Here is a 27106-nt window from a genome sequence, read left to right as displayed (position 1 = left end):
AGCCGAGCAAGAAGGTAAAAAGCAACCTAGAAGACATACACATAAACGCACAGCAATGTGTAAAGTAAGACCAGTGTATCCAATTAAACGTGTTCCACTCCTATTTCCTTATATCCCACCATACATCAACAACCATGATGTGCGGGATGGATAATGTGAAGATAATGGGATCCAAAATAGATGACTAGAAATTGTATTCTAGTCAATACAAAAATCCAAATAATATATGTGAAAAAATATTTGCAATAATAACGTGATAAAATCCAGTGCAAACAATAAATAGTTAATAGATTGGTGAAAAAGGTAACATCCAAAAAATGAATAATTAATAAAAAACACCTTAAACACCTTAAAAAATAATAGAAAAAATGTCAATATATGCAATATATTGTGCTGAGGAAAGAATAGTGTTCAAACAATTGGTGTTCAAAAAATATATAAATATGTGCTTCAATAAAATCTCCAAAGTGCACGGTGCTCCATAAAATAAAGTCCAAAATATCCAAGTGCTTGATTGAAAATTTCCCCAAAGGTGCAATAGTGCTTGAACAAAGATGATACTGCAATCCACCGCACGATCATTCAGTGTAGTTGTGCAGATCAAGCCTTATTAACCACTTAAGCCCCGGACCATTTTGCAGCTAAATGCCCAGGCCAGGTTTTGCGATTCGGCACTGCGTCGCTTTAACAGACAATTGCGCGGTCGTGCAACGTGGCTCCCAAACAAAATTGGCGTCCTTTTTTCCCCACAAATAGAGCTTTCTTTTGGTGGTATTTGATCACCTCTGCGGTTTTTATTTTTTGCGCTATAAACAAAAATAGAGCGACAATTTTGAAAAAAATGCAATATTTTTTACTTTTTGCTATAATAAATATCCCCCAAAAACATATATACATATTTTTTTCCTCAGTTTAGGCCAATACGTATTCTTCTACCTATTTTTGGTAAAAAAAATCGCAATAAGCGTTTATCGATTGGTTTGCGCAAAATTTATATCGTTTACAAAATAGGGGATAGTTTTATTGCATTTTTATTAATTTTTTTTTTTTTTACTACTAATGGCGGCGATCAGCGATTTTTTTCGTGACTGCGACATTATGGCGGACACTTCGGACAATTTTGACACATTTTTGGGACCATTGTCATTTTCACAGCAAAAAATGCATTTAAATTGCATTGTTTATTGTGAAAATGACAGTTGCAGTTTGGGAGTTAACCACAGGGGGCGCTGTAGGAGTTAGTGTTCACTTAGTGTGTGTTTACAACTGTATCGGGGTGTGGCTGTAGGACTGACGTCATCGATCGAGTCTCCCTTGTAAAAAGGATCACTCGATCGATACGCCGCCACAGTGAAGCACGGGGAAGCTGTGTTTACATACGGCTCTCCCCGTTCTTTAGCTCCGGGGAGCGATCGCGACGGAGCAGCTATAAACGAATAGCCGCGCCGTCGTCCCGGATTGCTCCCAGAGGTAATCCGCCCGCCGCACGCAGCGGAGGGGGTCCCGATCGGACCCCCCACCCGCTAGAAGGCAAGGACGTATATATACGTCCTTCTGCCTGTACGTGCCATTCTGTGGACGTAAATAGTCGTGCAGCGGGCGTTAAGGGGTTAAAGGAAATTCTAGCCTCTCACCTTAAATCAGGCTAGATATAGCCTATAATGATGTCAGTGTAGCCCAGCAGGTTCAGCTGTGGATGTGTATCTCCAGGTCAGCTCAGCTCACTCCAGACATCCAACCACAGATTTCCCAGAACGCTCTCAAACTGGCACTCAACAGAAGCACAATAGAATCCCCATAGTGTAGTAGGCAATAATGCGTTTAATAAAAAATAATATAGCACTCACATTTTAGATTCGCTGTGATCAGCATGCAAATGATGACAGAAAAAATATAGCAGCAGTTCTCCCTTCTCGGCCGCGAGCGGAGATGACGTCACAGACGGCACTCCTCCTCCTGACGCGTTGCGTGACAGATCGACGTCACTTAATCATAGGTTAAGTGACGTCATGGCGTGCAAAGCACGGTGGGAGTTAGGAAACGGAGCGCGCGCAGTAGGTCCGGCGCAGGAGCGCGCCTAATTTAAATGGCACACGCCCATTTGAATTGGCCCGCCTTGCGCCGGAGGCCGCCGGCGTAGTTTTCATCGCAAGTGCTTTGTGAATCAGGCACTTGCGATGAAAACTTGCGGCGGTGTAACGTATCTAGGATACGTTACGCCGCCGCGATTCTACGTGAATCTGGCCCTCTGGTCTTACTTTACACATTGCTGTGCGTTTATGTGTATTTTTTATTATTTATTATTTCGTTAATTCCTATTGGTAAGCGCCATTACACCCCCCATTTTTCAATTGATCTTCGGTGTGTGAGCACCTTTTAGTAGTGGCAGCTGCTTTTAATAGTATTTTACTTGGTATCTTACTTAATTTTATTATCTGATTATTTAATTTAGAGTTTTAGTGCCCTTGGTTAGTTTTGGTTTTGCGCATTAGTTCCCCCCTTTTACAACCTAGAAGACAGTTTTTTTTTTAACAAAAGGTTAAATTGGGATATTGCAACTGTTTCTTTAGTATTGATGTATGGAATGGGATGTGCGGAATGCTCATTCATTGAGTACAATTGAAGTTGGTCCGTCTATGTCTGTTAGATTGTACACCGATTTATCAGATAATTCGATTTCAGTTACTTTGTCGCAATTAAAAAACAGTAATCAGAAAATAATAGGCTATTTCTCCAGAGGTTTGACAAATATGGAAAATACATTTGATACACATAATAAGCAATTGTTAAGTCTTTATTTTGCAGTTAAAGTAACAGAAAAGATTGTGAGATCTAGTAAGATCATATTACCGACATCTGATCAATCACTAAAGCTTCTTCTACAGAGAATTAATTCAGGAGAATTATATGCCTCATGGTGCTGGTGGTGACCAGCCCGTCCTGTTTTTTTTATCCTTTTATCGGGTAGATTGTGTGTTCTGTGGGGACCCTGATGATGGTATCCATTGCATGACCGGTTACATAGAGGGCTTTTTGCCAGTTTGATTGTTGTAATGTGATACCCAGGGCCTGTTATTGTCCCTTCATTTCCCTCATGTTCTGCCCATGATGCCCCGACTGGTGGAGACATGGCCACGCCCGAATGCTGTTCCCTGCTGGAAGCATGGGCCCCGCCCGACTGTTTGAGGCCTTGCCCCTTCCTTCCCCTCAGGCTCTGCCCAAATGTATGCACGGCTGGAGGAAGCATGGGCCTGCCCGGATGCTCTTCCCTGCTGAAGGCTTTGCCCCGTCTTAAACGCAGATGGTGTCACCTCCTGCCCGCTGCCCATGCTGGCTTCTGTGCTCTGCGGGCTCACCGGCCCTCATTCTCTCCTTGTGTTTGTACGGGGGGGGGGGGGTAGATATGCCATTCCATTGTACAAACACTGAGGGGTGAGAATTATGCAGAGGCGCAGACTTACCTGACCTACCTGGTGGGTGGCTCAGGTGGTAGAGAGTGTATAAATCCTTGCGTTCATGGCTACAGTCATTGTGTTCACAAGTCACAAATTAAGTATGAGGAGACTCTGGGTATCACATTGGAACATTAGAATGTTTTGCATAGTACATTTAAACGGTTTTATTCCACATGCTGTGCCATGCCACCCTCAGGGTTAGTGGGTAAGTGGCGCCAAGGGGGGGAGCATTCATTATCTTTTTTTGAAATTTTGTTTGAGACAGTCTCTAGATTAGATTGTTATAAGCTATGATTATGTGACCGCTTTTGGAAAATAGTTAATTAATATCCGTGTACGAGTTTTTTCTCGCATTTCTGATGTAGGTACCGATAATTACCGATATCCCCTGGGTGATGATTAAGAGGTTCCTTCAAAAGCATTCTCTGGAGATGGGATATTATGGACTGTGCACCACCCGCATCTGAATGAAATTATATATCTTTTTTCAAATACATGGGATTGTGACCACTGGGGTTTGTGGGGTGGAATATGGTTGATATATGTAGATCTCAAAGGGGGGTCCCGGATCTGAGTCCAATAATCACTGTGAGATATTACATAGGGTAATTAGTTAATTAGTGTCAGAGTGTAAAGAAGTTCTTTAATGAGATAATTAAGTTTAATTCTGCCTGTAAATGGTTATGAATATGTTCTCCCCAACAACTGAAAATATATTATGACATGTCAAAGCATAAACATGGGATTAGAACAAAGGTTTAATAGGAAAATTGTTGATTGAGATTGTGTGAAGAATTGAATACAATTCAGATAATGGTAAACAACATGGTATTTTGTATTTAACTGAAATCCTACAGATCTGGTTGTAAGAAGTAATAAGTAGAGGTTTGAGTAATGTTTACAACAGATTCTAAACTTGGGTTTGGTTTATTATAAGGTTCCCCAGGGAAAATATTAAAATATGAAAGTTATGTTCAATCTAAAAAACTTTATAAAAAATATTATTATAAAAATTGTAAAAAATAAAATTAAAAAATAAACAAGTGTTAAAAGTTATTATAAAGTGACATTTCGGATAAAATATAAATTCTGAGTAATTTTCTCGGAAGAAAACAATGGTCGGTACATGCGCAGGGACTGGTCAGTGGATTTCGTGAGATTTGTCCTCTAAGTGATCTTTTGTCGCTGCTGTCATATTATAATGTAATGTACATGATTTTTGACAGATGTACAAACCAAATATGTTTTTAAATTTTTTGAAAAAGAGTTAAAAATTAGAAAAACGATACAATTCGATTGTATTGTATATGGTATAGATTGTGTACAATCTGTTCGAAGCAGTGGGGGGGGGGGGGACAGATGTTGGAGATCAGGTTACACAACCCGGTTAGCTCAGAGCAAAATTACCCTTCTGTCTGGAGTGCTAGCGTTGAAACCAGACACCAGTGTAAACATTCTCAACTGATGTGTTTTAAAATGGCTCTTTGCAATGTTTGAAGGCAAAAATATATATATATATATATATATTTGTCTGAAGCAAATATGTTATGAACTATAAAAGCATATTATAGGGTAAATCTTTCTTTAATAATAAAAGGTAATTTGTACACAATCATTTGAAGATCTGAAAGAAAGCCCTTATTAATAAAATATTTCTTTCTCTCTCTCTCTCTCTCTTTTTTTTTTCTCTCTCTCTCTTTTTCTCTCTCTCTCTCTCTCTCTCTTTCTTTCTTTCTTTCTTTCTTTCTTTCTTTCTTTCTTTCTTTCTCTCATATTTTACTAAACTGTGGGTTTTTGCACCATTTGTTTTGAAGAATACCTTACTTTAAGGCCGAGTACTCACGGCAGGACATGTCCGATGAAAACGGTCTGCAGACCGTTTCCATCGGACATGTCTGGCCGGGGACTGCCCGGGGACTTCTGTTCGATGGCTATACACACCATCGAACAGAAGCCCGCGCGTAAACATTACGCGGGGCATGTCCGCGGTGTCGCCGCGTCGATGACGCGGTGTCGCCGCGACAATGACGCGGCGACGTGGGCGGGCCGCCTTAAAAATGCTTCCACGCATGCGTCGAAGTCATTCGACGCATGCGAGGGATGCGGGCGGCAGGACATGTACGGTAGGTCTGTACAGACGACCGTACATGTCCGGGCGGACAGGTTTCCAGCGGACTGTTTTAAAACAAGTCCGGGAAACAGTTGTCCGCTGGAAACCTGTCCGATCCGTCCCAAAATGGTCCGCTCGGGCCAACACACGGCCAAACATGTCTGCTGAAACTGGTCTGCGGACCAGTTTCAGCAGACATGTTTGGTCGTGAGTACGGGGCCTAAGGGTGTCGTTTCAAAAAGGAATGAAATATGGTGTTAATCTGCATAGCTTAAGAAAGGTCAGATAAAATAGTGAAAAAATGAAGATACAACATGAATACATGATACAGCCATATTTTTAGTAAAAGGATTAAAAGGTCATCTTCCAGGTTTTGGAGTGACGAATGTGTTCAGTGGGAAAGGAGTGTTGTGTTTTTGTAGAAGGATCCCTATGGGACACAATGAATCTTTAAGACTGAACCAAAGGCTGCTATGTTTGTTTAAACAGTCATGTGACAATAGTATTCATGTTGTATGATCAGTTCTGAAAACTAGTGTAATGTAATAACTAAGTTCCTTTAGGAAATAAAATATTTAGGACAGAGCCCAATATAAAATTAAAATGCTTATGAAGGAAAATATAGTAATTAGGTGGGAACGGATGCTTTTATGAAATGTAACTTAGTAATAGGAATGTAGATTGGATAAATTATGTTTGCTATGGTCAACAGAGGTTTAACTGTAACACGGATGTATTCCAGCATATTACTGAACACCTAGAGGCCACTTCACAAATGACTTTGTATAAAATGATGGCCTTATACATGATATTAGGTGATAAGGGGGGTGCATTTAGAATGTCACCTGGGGACAGTATTTTGGGTGATAACACATTTGTGCTCAGGTATAGCAATTTTGTTTCTGTTTATATTGGTTACGATAATGTTTTGTTATATTGACCGTGTCCTCCATTACCATCCTTGTCTGTTAAGAATAACAAAGAGAATGTAGGGACATTACTTCTCAAATAGACATTTTAGGGGGGATTGTGATAAATTTCTGTAATAATGCCTATTTTTGAATTAAGCTTATTCTTTTATTAGAACCATTAAAATGTTTCTCGGTTTATATTTCCATATTTCTTTTTATATATGCATATGTATGTATGAGAATGATCAATACTGCTTATTTTCCTTGATAAAGATTTTGTCAGATATCAGGAATCATATATGATGTTTTTTAAGTAAAAAGAACACAGCATTGAAATTGAAGGACAAGCCTGTTCTCTCATCCCCCACTGCATTTCCTGTATAGCTTTCCTCTAGCTTCAAGAGGAAACTGTGACTTTGCCCCCCCCATCTTCTCTTCAACCCCCACCAAAGGAATTCTATGTAAAAATGGCGAATGAGTCTGAAAAAAGACACGAGGGAACTTTATGCCACATGACAAGAAGAGCTGAAATGGACGTGTAATAAGAAACCACCATGTATGGACTGACCTATCAAATGTGCTTGTGTGTGTGATGTCACATTGTTTATAAAAAGACCAATAAATGGGTTTGGCCTTCCTGTTTTGGGATCGAAGCCGAGAGAGGTGAGCATGTGGTCTGTTCTCTCCATAGATTGCATTCTTTCACCATAGCAATTTGAAATCAGCCGGCAGAAATGGTTAGCCCTGAGTTTGTCAGGAAATTGATTAATGAGTCTCTGACACTTTCACACTGGAGAAACAGCAGCCGCTGTTTAGGGTCAGTTTGCAGGCGCTATTTTTAGCGCAATAGCGCCTGCAAACCGCCCCAGTGTGAAGGGGGCCTAAAACCTCGTACACACGGCCGGGTTTCCCGACGGGAAAACTATGAGGAGAGCTTTTGGCCGGGAATGCCGGACGTGTGTATGCTCCTCGCAGTTTTTCTGACGGGAAAACTGCCCAAAAACCGCCAGGCAGTTTTTCCGGGGGGAAAACTGGCAGACTTTTGCCCGGCGGTTTTTGGCAGTTTTCCTATGGGAAAAACTGCGATGGAGCATACATATGGCCGGGATTCCCAACCATAGCTCCATTGCAGTTTTCCTGTCGGGAAAATCGGACGTGTGTAGGGGGAAAGACTGACCGAGCAGGTTCTCAGCTATCCCCTCGGGATTTCCGACGGGAACTTTTCCAGTCGTAAATCCTGCACGTGTGTATGGGGCATTACAGTATATGTAAACCGAAATCTGATCATTCTTATTTCTTTTTATAGAAATCCGAAGGATTTATACTCCTATTCATAGCATAAAAACTACATTTATGTCCACAAAGCAGGATTAGGGGTCCTGCTGTTTCCTTCAATAGAACTTTAAATAACGAGGGCCATTTTTGTGTTACTATAATGAGGCCTCTTGCTTCAATAGGGGATATCCTTAGGGGATTTCCAAAAGTGTCCGATGTGTCCGCCATAATGTCGCAGTCATGATAAAAATATAATAAAAATAATAATAAAAATGCCATAAATCTATCCCATATTTTGTCGACAATATAACTTTTGCGCGAACCAATCAATATACGCTTATTGCGATTTATTTTACCAAAAATATGTAGAAGAATACGTATCGGCCTAAAGAAAGAAATTTTTTTTTTATATATTTTTTGGGGATATTTATTATAGCAAAAAGTAAAAAATATAACTTTTGTTTTCAAAATTGTTGCAATTTGTTTGTTTACAGCGCAAAGAATAAAAACCGCAGAGGTGATCAAATACCCTCAAAATAAAGCTCTATTCGTGGGGGAAAAAAGAACGTAAATTTTGTTTGGGTGCAACGTCACACGACCACGCAATTGCCAGTTAAATTGACGCAGCGCCATATCGCAAAAAAGTGCTCTGGTCAGGAAGGGGGTAAATCCTTCCGGGGCTGAAGTGGTTAAGGAAATGGTGGATGAAATGTGATGGAATGTGATTGATTACTTTTTGTAATGGAACTTTAAATTCCCTTAAATTAAAAAAATGTAGCTTTCGTTTTATAAAAAAAAAACATGCATCTATCTCTTAAAGCGGAGGTCCACCATTTTTTTGTTTTTTTAAAAAGCCAGCAGCTACAAATACTGCAGCTGCTGACTTTTAAAAAATGGACACTTACCTGTCCAGCGCCCGTGCAATATCAGCAGCCGAGGCTGAGCAATCGCTCGGTCCTTGGCTGCTTCCGCCGCCATCCTTGGTGAGGGAATCAGGAAGTGAAGCCTTGCGACTTCACTGCCCGATTCCCTACTGCGCATGCAGTGTTTCCCAGAAGACAGCGGGGGGGTGACATCACGAGGCTGGACTCCCTGCGGGAGTCAGAACCTGGAAGTGGTGCAAATACCTGTCTCAGACAGGTATCTGCACCCCCCTCCCCCCTGAAAGGTGCCAAATGTGACACGGGAGGGGGGAGGGATCCAAAAAGCGGAGGTTCACTTTGCTTTAATACATTGTATCTGTTTGTTTCTAATGCCCCGTACACACGGTCTGGCTTTTGCCCAGCCAAATCACATCGGAATTCCAACGGAGTAAAAAAGAACACGTTCTATATCCAAACTCCGACGTAATTCCTCGGAATATCCGATGAAAAAACTCAGATGGGGCTACACACGATCGGAATATCCGATGGAAAAAGTCTGTCTGACTTTTTCCATCGGAAATTCCGATCGTGTGTACAAGGCATAAGTCAATGAAGAACATAAGACTGAATTATAAAAACTTAAGGTTTTTATTGTCAGTAACAGCCAACCAATAATCAAAATGAAACGGCTATATTTATAGTTCAGGTTAAGGCCCCTTTCACACAGGGCAGATCAGTAACAATCCGCCTCCGTATGCTCCGTATGCTCAGCGGGGTTCGCTCCGTTGATCCCCGCTGAGCCCTGTCTTTTCTCCGCTCTCCCCTATGGGGGGGGGGGATCATATGTCCGTGTTCATCCGATCCGCAGACGGAAGGAAAAATAGGGTTTTCTTCCGTCTGCAGAATCGGATCATTGCGGAGGCGGACGAGATCGGGTGTCAGCAAATGTTCATCCGCTGACACCCGCAATCTCATAGGGTCCAATGTATGTCCCCTTTTCATGCGCAAACGAAAGGGGCCTAACAAATATAAATATAAACAGTATTTTAGTTGGAAAATTGCTCTTTTTTTGTTGGTACTGTATTTAAAAATCATGGAGAGCATTGTTCTGCTTGTTTTTGTCATTGCCAATAAAAAAAAAAAAAAAATCTGATGTCACATTCCAAAAATCCAATAAAAAATATCTATATTAGATCTTAATGGCTTTTTTTAATTTGTACACAAAAAGTTTATGCTTTGCGCAAAATGTACATTACAAAACATGTACACAGAATATTCATTCCATTTCACATTCATTCATTGTCTCTTACAACCAAACACCACATGCACCCGTCTTTAATATAAAGAATAAAGAAATAAAACAATACTTTACAAATATATATAATAAATACATGAATACATGGGATAAAGTGACTTAAAATGGGGAAGATAGGATGGTGTGACGGGGAAAGTCTTTAACTTAAAGACTTTCAGTAAAGCTGACTGCTGAATCCAAATTCATTTAAAAAAGATGTATTTAACATTCAAGCAAGCAGATAACTACACGCTTGGAGAACAGCATGTAAATACATGGACATACATTCAAAATATGGAGGCACCTTAAATGCAACTGTTCTGAAATACTGACAATTTGTTAGTATTTTACATTCAAAGACAAATGGTAATTTAGGGCCAGATCCACATACATGTAGATCGGCGCAGCGTATCAGAGATACACTACGCCGCCATACCTTACCTGGTGCATTTTCGAATCCTCAGCGAGTTCGCGCCGTAAGGTACGGCGGCGTAGTGTATTTCTGGCGGCGGATTTCAAATTGGGCGGGTTGGGGGCGGGTTTCATTTAAATGAAGCGCGTCCCCGCGCCGAATGAAATGTGCATGCGTCGTCCTGAAATTTCCCGACGTGCATTGCGCTAAATGACATCGCTAGGACGTAATTTTTTTAACTTAGACGTGAGTTACGTCCATCCCTATTCACGGACGACTTACGCAAAAAAAAAAATTCAAATTCCGACGCGGGAACGACGGCCATACTTAACATGGCAAGTGTAGCTATACGCCGCAAAATACCAGCTTTACCTATACGCCGGAAAAAGCCGACTACAGACGACGTTAGAAAATGCGACGTCCGCACGTACGTTTGTGGATCGTCGTAAATCGCTAATTTGCATACCCGACACGGAAAACGCCACCCAGCGGGCGCCGAAGTATTGCATCTTAGATCCGAAGGCGTACGAAGATGTACACCTGTCAGATCTAACCCAGAAGCCGTCGTATCTTGTTTTGAGGATTTAAAACAAAGATACAACGCGGGAATTTTGAAATTACGCGGCGTATCGATAGATACGCCGACGTAATTTCTTTGTGGATCTAGCCCTTAGCATCTACATGTCATTTCCTAGATTCTCTGGGAAAATGCCAGATAAACCTCTTCACATGGGGAGGTGTGAATGACATTTGTTCAGGAAGAGAAAGTAAAGCCTCGTACACACGACCGAGTTTCTCGGCAAAAACCAGCAAGAAACTTGCTGTTTTTTTTTTTTTGCTGAGGAAACTGGTCGTGTGTACATTTTTCGACAAGGAAACTGTCGAGGATCCCGTCGAGCCAAAAAGAGAGCATGTCTTCTTTTTCCTCGACGGAATGGAGAAATTTGGCTCGCCGAGATCCTCGACAGCCTAACAAGGAACTTGACGAGCAAAACGATGTGTTTCGCCCGTCGAGTTTCTCGGTCATGTGTACGAGGCTTTACACTGGCCACATCCTATTACTTGCTTAATCAAAATATAGGCTTTTGAACACTGTCAAAATACATTGTTACACAATATATTTCCTAACAGATACAACCAACATACCTATATATATATATATATACACACACAATATTTATATATATATATATATATATATATATATATATATACACATACAGAGCAAATCAAACACGTGCTTTGATAATCGTGAATAAATGTTTGATAAATAAATGCCTATTCCATTTACCCGATCACATGGGATAAAGTGACTTAAAATGGGGAAGATAGGATGGTGTAAGATACGGGCAATAGGGAAAAATTAAGAGTAGACCATTTAATCAGATTTGCGTTTATATACTGAAAATGGAGCTTTGGATGGAAACTTTTGTTCTTATTGGCTACTTTGTCATCATCATCTTTACATGAAACCATTGAAGTTAAGTATTTAATCTGTTGGTGAAGAAGAATGGCCATTGGCAGGTTTGCTTTTTGAAGAACACTGTTGACGATCAGATTGTAGTTGGCCAATCACACTTTTCTGTGTAAGGTTTCTGTGATTGTGACCCCCATCTCTGCACTGTCCATGAAGTCAGATCACAACCTGGAGATCTCCGGTCTCTGTATCTTGATCTAAAGAGGAGAGGAGAATGACTTAATGTTGGATAGTAGCAATAAAGGCCCTTTGAACCTCTAGTAAAAGGGAGCCTAGACTAATGGAGTGGGTGTTAACATCAACACAAATAAGGTTAAAGAGGAGCCCCAGGCTTCCCCCCCCAAAAAAACTGTAGCTGCTGACTTTTTATATATGGACACTTACCTGTCCAGGGATCCAGCAATGTCCTCACCCGAGTCAATTCTTCAATCGGCTTCTGGTGCAGACTTCGGCATCTGTAGTAAGGGAAATAGGAAGTGAAGCCTTGCAGCTTTACAGCCTGTTTCCTACTGCACACGTGCGAGTCACGCTGCGCCTTGTGAATTGTCCTGTAATTTTCTGGGACCTGTGATGTGTCCCAGAAGGCTGCAGGGGAAGGAGGGTGGCCAAACTGTCAATTTAGATCGAGCCAGAAGTGGGAGTAGGTACCTGTCAAAACAAAGTACCCCCCCCCCAAAAATGTTTTACAAATGTGACGGGGGGGAGGGGGGGTACAAACAAGCAGAGCTTGCCCTCACTTTAAAATAGCTCCTTTGTGATTGGCTACCATGGCATTAGGTGAATTGGTTGGGCCTAAAACTCCAGTACGGGCTACAATGAGGTATGCATCACCAACACAAAGAACTTCAGCCCTTCAGAAGAGTTGCAGAATAATAAAAAGTTAAAGCAGAACCAAAGTATTTTTATTTTAACCCTGTTTCCTACTGCACATGTGCGAGTCGCGCTTCGCCTTGTGAATCGTCCCGTAGTCTTCTGGGACCTGTGATATGTTCCAGAAGGCTGCAGGGGAAGGAGGGTGGCCAAACTGTCGACTTAGATCGTCATAGCAATCTGAGCCAGAAGTGGGAGTAGGTACCTGTCAAAACAGAGTACCCCCCCCCCCCCAAAAAAAATAGCCAAATGGCTACCATGGCATTTGGTGAAGTGGTTGGGCTTAAATATCCAGTATGGGCTACAATGAGGTATGCATCACCAACATGAAGAACTTCAACCCTTCAGAAGAGTTGCAGAATAATTAAAAGTTAAAGCAGAAAAAAAGGCCCGGATTCTCGTAGCACTTACGCCGACGTATCTACAGATACGCCACGTAAGTGTCAATGTGAACCATAGAACTAGATATGCCTGAAAATAGGCTTCCTACGACCGACGTAAGTTTCCTACGCCGTCGTATGGTGGGCGCATATTTACGCTGGCCGCAAGGGGCGCTCTCATTGATTTACGATTCGAATATACAAATGAGTGAGATACGACGATTCACGAACGTACTTGCGCCCGGCGCATGAATATACGCGGTTTACGTAAGTCGTACGTCCGGCGTTAAGTTAAGCCTCATAAAGCAGGTGTAAGTCATGTTAAGGTATGGACCAGGGAACAGCCGTTGTGTTTTGCGTCGTTTACGTAGTAGTACGTGAATAGGGCTGGGCATAGGTTACGTTCACGTCGTAGGCAGTGATTGGACGTATCTTAGGCGTTCGTTCCGACGTGATTCTGAGCATGCGCATTGGGAAGCGTCCACGTCCATCATTTGCATGGGGTCACGGTTCATTTAAATGGATCACGCCCGCTTCCACCTACTTTGAATTAGGCCGGCTTACGCTGAAGAATTTACGTTACGCTTGCGCAACGTTGGGAGCAAGTGCTTTGTGAATACTCTGCTTGCCTCTCTGTGTTACGTCGGCATAGCGCATATGAGATGCGCTACGCCGGCAGAAATATGCGCCAATGTATCTGAATCCGACCCAAAGTATTTATATTTAAACCCAAATACACTGAAATTCCAAGCTAAAAATTGTAACTACAAACTTGCTAATCTGGGCTACTTCTTGAATTATAAATATATCTTAAGCTACCTTATCGAGTCTGTTCATCAACATTAGTGGGAGGTGAGGAAGGGGTGCTACCATCTTGAGGAAGTGATGTAACCATTCCTCACAGGATTTTCTTTATAGGAATTACATAGTTTTTTTTTTTTTTTTGCCAAGAACCCACAATGTAAAAAGGCAGTTCTATCCCCACCCAATCCTGTCTCTGCTCTATTATCAGCCACTTGCTGCTCATTTTACTCAATTCAGCTGTCAAAAAAGGAGAATGGAGAGCATGGGGCAGGACTTGAAGGAGCCACACTGTTTCATGCGGAGATGGCCTGTGTCCCTTCTGCAAATATCAAAGCATAGTGATACATTAGGAGTGAGGTGTGAAAAGACTAAAAACTCTGAGCTGTACAGCTAGACGAGCTGAAACCAAGAGGTCATAGAGATCCCAATGTTCTACACTGTGCCTGCATAGCAGCTGAAAGACCTCTTAAAAAAAAAAAAAACACACGATTTTGCAAGTGTGCACCCATGTACTGCATTATATTACCAAAAGTATTGGGACGCTTGCATTTACAGCACATGAACTTTAAAGGCATCCAAGTCTTAGTTCAATATTGAGTTGGCCACCCTTTGCAGCTATAGCAGCTTTAACTCCTCTTGGTAGGCTGTCCACAAGATCTAGGAGGGTGTCTATGGGAATGTTTGACCATTCTTCCAGAAGCACATTTGTGAGATCAGGCACTGATGTTGGACAAGAAGGCCTGGCTCGCAGTCTCCACTCTAAAGCCTCGTACACACGATCAGTCCATCCGATGAGAACGGTCTGAAGGACCGTTGTCATAGGTTAACCGATGAAGCTGACTGATGGTCCGTCACGCCTACACACCATCAGTTAAAAAAACGATTGTGTCAGAACGCGGTGACGTAAAACACGACGACGTGCTGAAAAAAACGAAGTTCAATGCTTCCAAGCATGCGTCGACTTGATTCTGAGCATGCGTGGATTTTTAACCGATGGTCGTGCCTACTAACGATCGGTTTTGACCTATCGGTTAGCAATCCATAGGTTAATTTTAAAGCAAGTTGGCTTTTTTTAACCTATGGTTAAATAACCTATAGGGCCTACACACGATTGGTTTTGACTGATGAAAACGGTCCATCAGACCGTTGTCCTCTGGTTAACCTATCGTGTGTACGAGGCCTAATTCATCCCAAAGGTGTTCTATCGGGTTGAGGTCAGTCAAGTTCCTCCACCCCAAATTTGCTCATCCATGTCTTTATAGACCTTGCCTTGTGTACTGGTCCAAATCATTTAGTGGAGGGGAGATTATGGTGTGGGGTTGTTTCTCAGGGGTTGGGCTTGGCCCCTTAGTTCCAGTGAAGGGAACTCTTAAGGCGTCGGCATACCAAGAAATTTTGGACAATTTCATGCTCTCAACTTTGTGGGAACAGTTTGGGGACGGCCCCTTCCTGTTCCAACATGACTGCACACCAGGGCACCAAGCAAGGTCCATAAAGACATGGATGAGTGAGTTTGAGGTGGAGGAACTTTACTGCCCTGCATACAGTCCTGACTTCAACCCTTCATATGAGAGCTATGCCTATCGCTCTTCCCATCAGATATATATGCGTTAACTTAGACCTCAGATTAACTGGACCCTCTTCCAAATACAAAAGCCTATCACAGTCAGTGTTTCAGCAGACCTTGTGGTTCTGTGAACACATATCTATCTCTGCCATTGAATACAGTTTGTAGACTCTGCTAGATGATTGTTTTAGGTAAGTAGATGGGGAAGTCAGTTAGATTGGGTCCTCCAATGAAAAGGCCACTTCCCTAAGATCATTAAAGAAGTCATGGCTACTGGTTAAGAGCAATAGCGTCACCAGCACATCACCAGCTCATATCCAAATGTCTGTCTGGAAAGAAGAAGTCTACAACTAGCTATGAAACTGGTAATTACCTCGGCCGTTGTGTTTATATTCTCCAGGACTGGTTTAAACCTCTCCCTTGAAGATGAGTAGCTATAATGGGATGAGTCTGTAAGTGAAAAAAAGTGACACAGAACTGATTATTCATCTAAAAATAATGATAGATAGAGTGAGTCAGGATGAAATGCTTTTTAGTGTAAGTTTGTGTACCTAGAGGGAAGATGTTCGCTCAAATTCTGTCCAAGATGACAACAGGATTGGCAGATGATATGAAATAAAAAGGGAGTCTGTCCTCCTCCTGCAGGGTGATACAGACAGAAGGCAACTATGAGTCTGTCCTCCTCCTGCAGGGTGATACAGACAGAATGGTGCTATGAGTCTGTCCTCCTCCTGTGGGGTGATACAGACAGAAGGAGCTATGAGTCTGTCCTCCTCCTGCAGGGTGATACAGACAGAAGGGAGCTATGAGTCTGTCCTCCTCCTGCGGTGTGATACATACAGAAGGGAGCTATGAGTCTGTCCTCCTCCTGCAGGGTGATACAGACAGAAGGGAGCTATGAGTCTGTCCTCCTCCTGCAGGGTGATACAGACAGAAGGGGGCTATGAGTCTGTCCTCCTCCTGCAGGGTGATACAGACAGAAGGGAGCTATGAGTCTGTCCTCCTCCTGCAGGGTGATACAGACAGAAGTAAGCTATGAGTCTGTCCTCCTCCTGCAGGGTAATACAGACAGAAGGGAGCTATGAGTCTGTCCTCCTCCTGCAGGGTGATACAGACAGAAGGAGCTATGAGTCTGTCCTCCTCCTGCAGGGTGATACAGACAGAAGGGAGCTATGAGTCTGTCCTCCTCCTGCAGGGTGATACAGACAGAAGGGAGCTATGAGTCTGTCCTCCTCCTGCAGGGTGATATAGACAGAAGGGAGCTATGAGTCTGTCCTCCTCCTGCAGGGTGATACAGACAGAAGGGAGCTATGAGTCTGTCCTCCTCCTGCAGGATGATACAGACAGAAGGGAGCTATGAGTCTGTCCTCCCCCTGCAGGGTGATACATACAGAAGGGAGCTATGAGTCTGTCCTCCTCCTGCAGGGTGATACAGACAGAAGGGAGCTATGAGTCTGTCCTCCTCCTGCAGGGTGATACATACAGAAGGGAGCTATGAGTCTGTCCTCCTCCTGCAGGATGATACAGACAGAAGGGAGCTATGAGTCTGTCCTCCTCCTGCAGGGTGATACAGACAGAAGGGAGCTATGAGTCTGTCCTCCTCCTGCAGGGTGATATAGACAGAAGGGAGCTATGAGTCTGTCCTCCTCCTGCAGGGTGATACAGACAGAAGGGAGCTATGAGTCTGTCCTCCTCCTGCAGGATGATACAGACAGAAGGGAGCTATGAGTCTGTCCTCCCCCTGCAGGGTGATACATACAGAAGGGAGCTATGAGTCTGTCCTCCTCCTGCAGGGTGATACAGACAGAAGGGAGCTATGAGTCTGTCCTCCTCCTGCAGGGTGATACATACAGAAGGGAGCTATGAGTCTGTCCTCCTCCTGCAGGATGATACAGACAGAAGGGAGCTATGAGTCTGTCCTCCTCCTGCAGGATGATACAGGCAGAAGGGAGCTATGATACAAACAGAAGGGGGCTATGAGTCTGTCCTCCTCCTGCAGGGTGATACAGACAGAAGGGGATATGAGTCTGTCCTCCTCCTGCAGGGTGATACAGACAGAAGGGGATATGAGTCTGTCCCCCTCCTGCAGGGTGATACAGACAGAAGGGCGCTATGAGTCTGTCCTCCTCCTGCAGGGTGATACAGACAGAAGGGAGCTATGAGTCTGTCCTCCTCCTGCAGGGTAATACAGAAAGAAGAGAATTCGTTTGCAACTACCTACCTCCATCTGTTTCAGACAGGTTGGTGATCCCGCGATCTACATGCCACTGGCTGTCATTTTCTTCAAACCAGCTATCTTCTTGCTCTTTACCAAAAGGTTCTCTGGTAACACAAAATATTTGAAAAGTTGTGGAAACTGTTTAACAGAAAACTGCATACAACACCTTAAAGCTGGGCAAGTATCATGATGGTATAATAAAAATGCAAAAAAATAGATTTTTTTCCAAACCGTGTGTTTTTTAACAGGAGAGTTTTCTTACAGGAGAGTCAGGACGCTCTCTACGTTGCAGATAGAGAAAGGAGCTGTGTGTTAGTGGGCGTCCTGACTCTCCTGTAGTCCAAGGGAGGGGGTGAGCATGACACTCCACACCAGGGAGAAAGCCTTGCATTACTGTGTGGAGTTACAGACAGAAGAACAGGAAGTGAGGATTTCTCAGAAGAAATAAGGACATTTAAATGCAAAATGGAAGGATGAGGTAAGTGAAGGAGGACTGCACTAAGGTAAAGGAAGCTATTTAGGAAAAAAAAAATTGCACCTTTACAACCCCTTTAAGCTATCACTGGTACCTCCTGCTGACCTCAACAGTACTACTGTCTCTTATGATGGGGAAGTTGCAAGGACCAGGAGATGGACACTTACAGAAGTTTTGGTTTACCTGCCGACTTTAGCATGGGATTTCTCAGGATGGGTTTAGCATTTAGTGGTAATGGCGGAAAAAAGGTAAGTATTTAGGGCCAGATTCAGGTACTTGCGCTGCGGCGTAACGTATCCCATTTACGTTACACCGCCGCAAGTTTTAAGCGCAAGTGCTTGATTCACAAAGCACTTGCCTGTAAACTTGCGGCGGCGTAGCGTAAATCCGTCCGGCGTAAGCCCGCCTAATTCAAATGGGGTGTGTATCATTTAAATTAGGCGCGTTCCCGCGCCGAACGTTCTGCGCATGCTTCGTTTGGAAATTTCCCGCCGTGCTTTGCGCGAAATTACGGCGCCCCAACGTGTTTTTTGAACGGCGACGTGCATTACGTCCTTTCGTATTCCCGGACGTCTTACCCAAAAAAAAATTAAAAATTAAACTTTTAATTAAACTTTAACATGGCTGTCTAATTTTACACCACCTAAATAGCAGCCGTAACTTTGCGACAGGAAAAGCCGACTAGCGACGACGTAAGAGAATGCGACGAACGCGCGTACCTTCGTGGATCGCCGTAAACAGCTAATTTGCATGCCCGACGCGGAAAACAACTAGAACTCCACCCAGCGGGCGCCGAAGAATTACACCTACGATCCGAAGGCGTACGAAGCTGTACGCCTGTCAGATCGATGCCAAAGCTGTCGTATCTTGGTTTGAGAATTCCAAATCAAGATACGACGCAGAAAAGTTGAAAGTACGCCGGAATATCAGCAGATACTCCGGCGTACTTTTTCTGTGAATCTGGCCCATAGTGTCTTCTATTACACAAACACCTTCCTTTAGTTAGCTTTGTATTGTTCTGCCTCATCTAGACGACCGGTTTTCCCATCTGGAAAACTGCCGTGACAGCTTTTGGTTGGGAAAACTGGTCCCGTGTATGCTCCATGGTAGTTTTCCCGGCGTGAAAAATTAGAACATGTTCTCTTTTTTCCTGCCACGATTCCCGGCGGTCTTTTTCCTGGCAGTTTTCCTGTCGGGAAACACAGCGGTGGAGCATACACACGGCCAGGGTTTCCTGGTCAAAGCTATCACGGCAGTTTTCCTGCCAGGAAAACCGAGTGTGTGTAGGGGGAAAAAGCTGCCGAGCCGGTTCTCGGCTTTCCCCTCGGTTTCCCGGCAGTAAAAAGTCCGCCGGCAAACCCATATGTGTGTACGAGGCATAACTCTTTAAATGGCAGCTAAAATTAATAAGGGGGCTACTGAGTTGTTGACTGTTCTTCCGCAACAAAAGTTTTGCTTTAGCTAAATTCCAGATATAGTTATTTTTGCATCATTTGCATAATTACATTTGTTAAACTGGGATCAATGTAACCATGCATGTGCCATACCTGTAGGGTTGCCACCTCATGCCTTTCAATTCGAACACATAATAATTACACAGGTTCTTAGGCCAATTTAATGTAGATAAGGCACCAAGTGAGTTTAATGACAACCTCAATCAGCCACAGAACCTGTGTAAATAATATGTGTTCGGTTTTAACCACTTCCTTACTGGGCACTTAAATCCCCTTCCTGCCCAGAGGACTTTTTGCGATTTGGCACTGCTTCACTTTAACTGACAATTGCGCGGTCGTGCGACCTGGCTCCCAAACAAAATTGACGTCCTTTTTTTCCCACAAATAGAGCTTTCTTTTGGTGGTATTTGATCACCTCTGCGGTTTTTATTTTTTGCGCTATAAACAAAAATAGAGCGACAATTTTGAAAAAAAATAAATAATATTTTTTACTTGTTGCTATAATAAATAGCTAAATTTTTTAAAAAATCGCAATAAGTGACTGGTTTGCGCAAAAGTTATAGCGCCTACAAAATAGGGGACACAATTATTATTATTATTATTTTTTTTTTTTACTAGTAATGGCGGCGATCTGCGATTTTTATTGGGACTGCGACATTATGGCGAACACATCGGACACTTTTGACACATTTTTGGCACCATTCACATTTATACTGCGATCAGTGCTATAAATATGCACTAATTACTGTATAAATGTGACTGGCATTGAAGGGGTTAACACTAGGGGGTGAGGGAGGGGTTAAATGTGTACCCTGCCTAGTGTTACTAACTGTGGGGGAGGGGACTGACTGGGGGAGGTGACCGATCTGTGTCCCTATGTACAAGGGACACAGATCGGTCTCCTCTCTCCCTGACAGGACGTGGATCTGTGTGTTTCACACAGATCCACGTCCTTGTCTCTGCAACTGCCGATCGCGGATGCCTGGTGGACTTCGCGGCCGCCAGGCACGCGCATCGGCATCTCAGTGATGCGGCGGGCGCGCGCGCCCCCCAGTGGCCAGGAGGAGCGGAGGCTGTAAAAACACGGCGAGTCAGAGAATTACAACCACCCTGTGGCCGTATAAAGCCGTACGGCCGTCGGGAAGTGGTTAAAGGGATGCAGTGGCAACCCCACATACCTGGCCAATCCCTGTGGAGCTGGAAATCACTGTTGTAGACAGCGGTACTACAGTGGTTGCCACTGGGTTTTGTATCCCCGTGCCCAGTGGTTGCTCTGCTGCTTAGAGGACAGGACAGACTCAACATGGGTGCCATTCAGAAAATGAAAAGCATTTTTTGTTTGGAAGAGGTGAGGAGACAGGGCGGTGATGCCACAATCTCCAACTCATCCAATCATTCATTTTAAAAAATGTAAAGAGTTCTCTAAGTATGGCCCATGCCGTTGAACGAACAACCTCCTGTGTTCACTAAGCAGCATTGCAGCTGCCAGTGACAATCACCGTAATAGTGGTGCAGTGCCTACTACTACAGTGATTTCCAGCTTCCATGGGGATCGGCTAGACATAGTAAATACAAACGTACATTAGTCCTATCCGGACCAATGTAACTATGAAAGAATAGCCATACCTGGAATTCAGTTTTAGGTAAAATACATGTAGGGTAGGGATTTTAAATCCTGGTTATTCATTCCTTTTTTTGTCCTGGTGACTATTGACACTAAGGGTTCTTTGACACAGGAGGCCCAGGGGCAGTAAAAACAAGTAGCTTATCCTTGGACAAAGACAGAAAGTGGTGGGAAATCCAAAATGTTAGAGTTGTCATCAGGGCCGTCTTTAATGTTGATTGAACCCTGGGCAAACATTTTCTTGGCCCCCGCCCCGCCCCCCCCCCCCCTGTGCAATTTTGCTCTCCACCTGCTCTGAGACATACAATAAATATCAGTTAGACTTAAAATCAGTTTACTGTATAAGATCAGGCAGTGATTGTGATTGGTTGCCAGAGGTTACAGCATATCATTACCACTTACTGACTGGTTGCTAGAGGTTACAGCACACATTACGTCTCACTAATTAGTTGCTAGAGGTTACAGCACATGATTTCTTCTTGTTGATTGGTTGCTAGAGATTACTGTACAGCAATACTGCTCACTGATTGGTTGCTAGAGGTTACAGCACATAATCTCTTCACCTCAGAGGGGCATGATATACATATGAATGCCGCCTTTATTTACATATGAATGTCGCCAGCGCCGCTATTTACATTTAAATGCTCCCCAGTTATTTACAGATGAATGACGGTTACTTACATGTAAACACAGGGTCTGCAGGTGAGTCATCTGTACACAACAATAGGGCAGAGCTGGGCAGCATTAGTAGCAGCACTTCACACTGAGATATCAGGACACAGCAAAGTATGAGGCAGCTGCGTTGGGCCCCACAACAAGCTGCCCCTTTTGCCCTGCCTTAAATACGGCCCTGGTTGTCATCAGAGCTAGAGGTGAGGGAAAATCTTCTGAATGGAACAGATGTTCCTTTGACAAGTCTCTAAAATGGGCATTCCCTTCACTTTAGACTTACACATTTCCAGTTGTGTCTTCGTGGGACACAGGCAGAAAAAAAATAACCTGATAGAGTTTAAACCTTATCTATTATATCTAAAAAACATTTTTGCCTATTAAGATACAGCAAAAGAGCAAAAACAAAACACAGTACTCACAGTAGTTTTTTGTCTTTACCACGTCTGAACAAGAAATAAGCCACAATGATTATGACAAGGAACAGGACAGCGATGGCAGCTCCAACTCCTCCGTACACACCAGCCTTCAGTATGGGCCCTTTACAGTCAGAGTACATATAGAGGTAGATCTCTGTCTGAGGACAGCTGTGCAAAGACAAAATAGGCCAATGTGATTAAACCAGGAACAGTGGTAGGACAAGGCCATCAAATGCCCAGGGCGAAGATGCCAAGCTGTGCCCCCCCCCCAATCCATGATGTGGGCACCCCTCATCATCTTCTTCAGCGGGATCCAAGATACTAGCACTACAGTGCCACTTCTTCATGTCTGACAGTTGTAAGGTGCACCCCCAATGTGCCAGTACCTGGGGAAAACTGCACCCTTGGATCCCCCTAGCAATGCCACTGGTGCAGACAATGAACCTCACCACTACATCACTGCTGCTCTGCACAGGCTCCTCCTCTCAGGTAGGGGAGCCCCCCAGACACTGGTCATAGTATGGAATTCCTAGCTATATAACTCCTATTCTCCAGATAGAATAATGACCATGGTTGTGCCAATCCTACTCCTTTGGATAATTTATACCCCCCCCCCCCCCAACAAAAAGAGCACAACCTTGAAGTGCTTTCAAATAAATACTTACAAGCACGCACGACCAGTTTTATTCTCGATTTTACAAGTGCCTGGGCCACAGTCTATGTATTTCTTAGATAAAGAATCACAGTCCGATATGCAGGTCAGTCCATCAGGGGAGAAGTACGGACTATAAAATTCTTTGAAATCAAGGGGAACTATGTCCATGCAGAGCTCTGTAAAGACAAGGTATACTCAGTCTACTACTGATGTAGAAAACATATACAGTGGCAAACTTAAATTGACCTGATGGAATATCTTACCATCGAGAGTTTGGAGTTTTCCTTCTGTGATGTTAAAATCTTCAGAGATACAGAATCCAGCTATAAGGTAAAATAAGGAAAGATAGTAAATAAAAGCACAACTGCAACCTCTTGTGGCTATTTAACATATTATAAGGCAGCATTTTTCTTATGTGGTTTCCATTTTGAAATCACAAGACCAGTCCATCTGTATGGAAGAGCACTGCAGCCAGGTATAGAAAAAAAGTCTTATAATTTTTAGATGATGTCTTAAAGTCCTCTGAGAAAAGAAACATAAGAATTATGATGAGATAATATGTCAAAATGATGGATAATTCCTGAGAAAACTAAGGAAAAAATCAAATAGTCCTCTAAGATAATACGTTTGAATTGTAACATTTAAATTATTTCAGAGTGCCCCCAGATAGTATCTCCGAATTCTGACATAGTCTACTAGGAATTTAGACATTTATTTGACATATTTTTACTTGCTTCTAGTGCCCTTCCATACATTACTTATGACATAAAGATATTCTGTGACAAAAAAAGTAAGGAAACCACCTCTGTTTTTAAAGGTGTAGGCTCCGGGAGTCGGGACCATCATAATTTGACACCCCTGTCTAATTTTGAAGAATTCCAACTATGGCATTTTTTTTTTTACCTAGTTACAGTAGTCTAGCTTGGACCAAGACAACTATGCATTTGCCATACCTGTGGGATCCCTATGGAAGCTGGAAATCACTGAAGTAGACACTGTTATTACTGTGATCTCCACTTGATTTTTGGATCCCAAGCCGAGTGGCTGCCCTGCTGCATTCTGAACATAGGAGATCAGCCACTAAGCATGAGCGACATTCAGAGAATGCTTTGCATTTTTTCAGTGAATGCAAGGCATTCTTTGATTGGACAAAGTAGAGAGTCTGATGTCATCACCTGCTTCTCCACTTCATCCAATCAGAGGTTGCTTTGCAATCATTGAGAAAATGTAAAGCATTCTCCTAAAGGTACCTGTGCTAAATGACCTACCTCCGGTGTTCAGAATACAGCTGGGCTCTGGAGTAGCAGTGTCTACTTCAGTGATTTCCAGCCTCTAGAAGGATCCCACAGGTATGGTATATACATAGTTACATTGGTCCAAGCCATCCTCTAGCAGGTAGATCACAGCAGCAATAAAAAAAATGAATTTGGAGATTTGGAGGAGGCTAAGAATAATAGAATCCTTATTTGAGTGAAGAATACATACTTAGGGATAGGGTTAACCCTAGGTTTAAACCAGAGTTTAGCGTAATTTTAAAGTGAAACTAAAGAAAAATGTTTCTTCATTATTGTATAGTGTGGAGAGGAATTAGAACCCCTGTCAGATTTTTTTTCTGTCTGTGCCTCTGTTGGGGAGATTCACCCTCTCTCCTGTTTACCGTTATCAGTATGAGTGAATGTAAAGAAAAATGCCAAATATTGTGTTGTCACCAGAACAGGAATGGAAAAAAAACTCTTCCAAAGAGGTCACTAGTTCTGGTGACATAAAGGGATCCCCTCACTTTGGAGGGATTTCCCCTCACCCCCTTCTTTGGCTATGTGTTAGCAGGTGTAGTGCCCCTTTAGAGATGCCACTCCCCTGGTGATGTTAGTGGGTGGGACTTGTGCCTTTTATTAATTGCTGTGGGTGGACCTGAGGCTGAAGGGAGCATGGTAACAGGTCACCCCTGACCAACACAAGGTAGATCTGTGATCTGTACCAGAATGAAAGAGTACGAAGAGATGGGACTGGGCCAACTACCAAGGAAGATGGCCACAAAGGCCAGTAGAAGGAGCTGTGAGCTCCGAGCGCACAGCCTTTCATTCCACAGAGACAGTCTTGACTCCTTCCTCCCGCCCCTTGCTGGTGACATAATTTCCTCTTCTGGTTGGAAGAGGAAAGCATGGAGCTGACTACCACCTAGATTTCCTGAATGTACAGCTATTCAGCACAACATCACACCAAAACCTTTCCCAGCTACCCAGATCATGCGAGGAGCCTGTGGGATGCAGTGGAACTGCCAAGACTACTTGCTTATGATGAGCATGACTCCCACTTATATCTTGTAAGTGTTTTTAATCTTGTGCAATAAATGTTACTGTTTTAATACTACACTTAGAGAGGCGCCTCCCCCCCCTTTTTTTTAGATGGCCACAAAAATGCTGTGCTCTGCACACTTGAGGCTTACATACCATGCACCAGTATCTCCCACTATAGAAAGGGTATGCAATTGAGGCAAGTATACGCACTTGCTGTCTCAACCATGAAATGTTTTCTAAAACACACCTCTGTGTTATACAGCCACCTCCGCTTGGCCTCCCTCCCTGACCTTTCTGCCCTCAGGCAGCGGTGGCTGTGGGACATCCCGTACTAGGACAGTGAAGACTGGAATTATATTTGGGGTCACCCTTTTCGACACCTGGTCTCCTTACGGGACAGGCTTATCCAATTTAAGAATGTCCACAGAGCCTATTTCACCCCAGGCTGCACAAATTTGATCCAGACACAATATCCGCACTTTACTATTATGCTAAGGGACAGGACTGAGAGAAAGTGTGAGAAGAGGGACGAAGTAGAGGGACTCACAAGGGAGAAGGAGCAGAAATCAACTACCCATGAACTACAGAATATCATGCTGGTCTGTAGCTTCGAGTCATAACCTCGGCCTGGCCTAGAGAGACACCTTGTGTGGGAACCCACTGCTGGGGGACTCATGAGAGTTACTAGGGAAGATGTCTGGACTCTATAGTTCTTATAGAACTGAAGTGCTCCACGATGAGGCTAATGTGAAGTGAGATGATGTACAGGTGTTCTGCCAAGAATTTTGTAAAGTAGAGCATTGAATAGCACTTTGTGTGTACAAATTCTTTATTCAAGGAAACAGGCCTTTGGCCAAGAGTATGTGAGTGCTATAGGAAGGGCTAGGCGTATCAGTGACACAATATGGAACAGTCATGCCAAAAGACAGGTATATGTATATCCTATCTGAAGAAGAAGTGGGGTGGGACCTGTGCCAGCTTGGAACTGCTGTCCAATCCAGGTCCCTTACATATGGAACAGGAAGTGAAGTGAAATCTCCTCAATGGAAAATAGGTGGCAAAAAAAACTGACATTGATTCTACTTAAAGTTAATAAAACCCCCTTCTTTGGAACACCAGATTTTCTACCAGCCTTACACTCAACTGTGTTTGGCCCTTGGTAGGAACAAGAAGAATTGCTCAAGTCCTTCAGTCGGATCCATTATTAACGGTAGCCTCTTCATCTACGATGCTCTCTTATAATCCTGCACAGTGGCTACAGAGGCATCAAGCTTTATGTTATATACGATCTATTCCATCAAAACAAGATATTTATGCTAAACCAACTGCCTTTGAATTTTTGCTCTTGCAAAGGGAGCCAATATCACACTCGGTTTCTGCATTATACTCTATTCTTTTGTTATCAACCCATTCAGATCTTCCCCCGTGTACACGGAAATGGGAAAACTACCTCCTTTAACTACATCGGATTGGCAAAAAAGCTTCATTTTGGACTCATACAATGTCAATAGCTACAAGAACTCAAGAGAAGGCATGTAAATTGGTGAGTAGATGGTACAGGTGCCCCTTTACCCTCCATCAATTTAACCAGGATATATCTGATATCTGTTGGCGTTGTCATGATTCAAAGGGAAATATGATCCATATATGATGGGACTGTCCCCCGGTGAGAAGGTTTTGGAAACATATCTTTGATTTATATGGAAAACTAGTGGATACAACTATCCACGCATCACCCAGAGTGGCTCTCTTAACTATGATCCCAGGATCTTTAAGGAAAGCAGAGTAGGACGTGCTTAGACACTTCCTCGCTGCAGCTTGAGCAGTCATCCCACGACACTGGAAATCAACGACAGTACCCTCCCTGGGGGAATGGG

The 27106-nt window shown here is 43.2% G+C and overlaps 1 protein-coding gene across 5 annotated transcripts in view; it reads right to left on the bottom strand.

The window, feature by feature from the left end:
- Window positions 1-11309: 11309 nt before the first annotated feature.
- Window positions 11310-27106, bottom strand: part of LOC120933462 (mucin-2-like) — a 43812-nt gene continuing 28015 nt past the window's right edge. For all 5 annotated transcript variants that reach the window (XM_040346688.1, XM_040346693.1, XM_040346691.1 and 2 more), the window contains 6 exons: window positions 23196-23255; window positions 22943-23108; window positions 22281-22445; window positions 17640-17740; window positions 15792-15868; window positions 11310-11994 (listed from right to left, as the gene is read on the bottom strand). In XM_040346688.1, coding sequence (XP_040202622.1) covers window positions 11959-11994; window positions 15792-15868; window positions 17640-17740; window positions 22281-22445; window positions 22943-23108; window positions 23196-23255 — 605 coding nt within the window. In that variant the 3' untranslated portion in view covers window positions 11310-11958. The remainder of the gene's footprint in view (window positions 11995-15791; window positions 15869-17639; window positions 17741-22280; window positions 22446-22942; window positions 23109-23195; window positions 23256-27106) is intronic.

The sequence above is a fragment of the Rana temporaria genome, chromosome 3 (genome assembly GCF_905171775.1).
Source record: "Rana temporaria chromosome 3, aRanTem1.1, whole genome shotgun sequence".
Classification (NCBI taxonomy): Eukaryota; Metazoa; Chordata; class Amphibia; order Anura; family Ranidae; genus Rana; species Rana temporaria.
The sequence above is the reverse complement of the archived record's forward strand: the minus strand, read 5'-3'. Positions and strand labels throughout refer to the sequence as shown.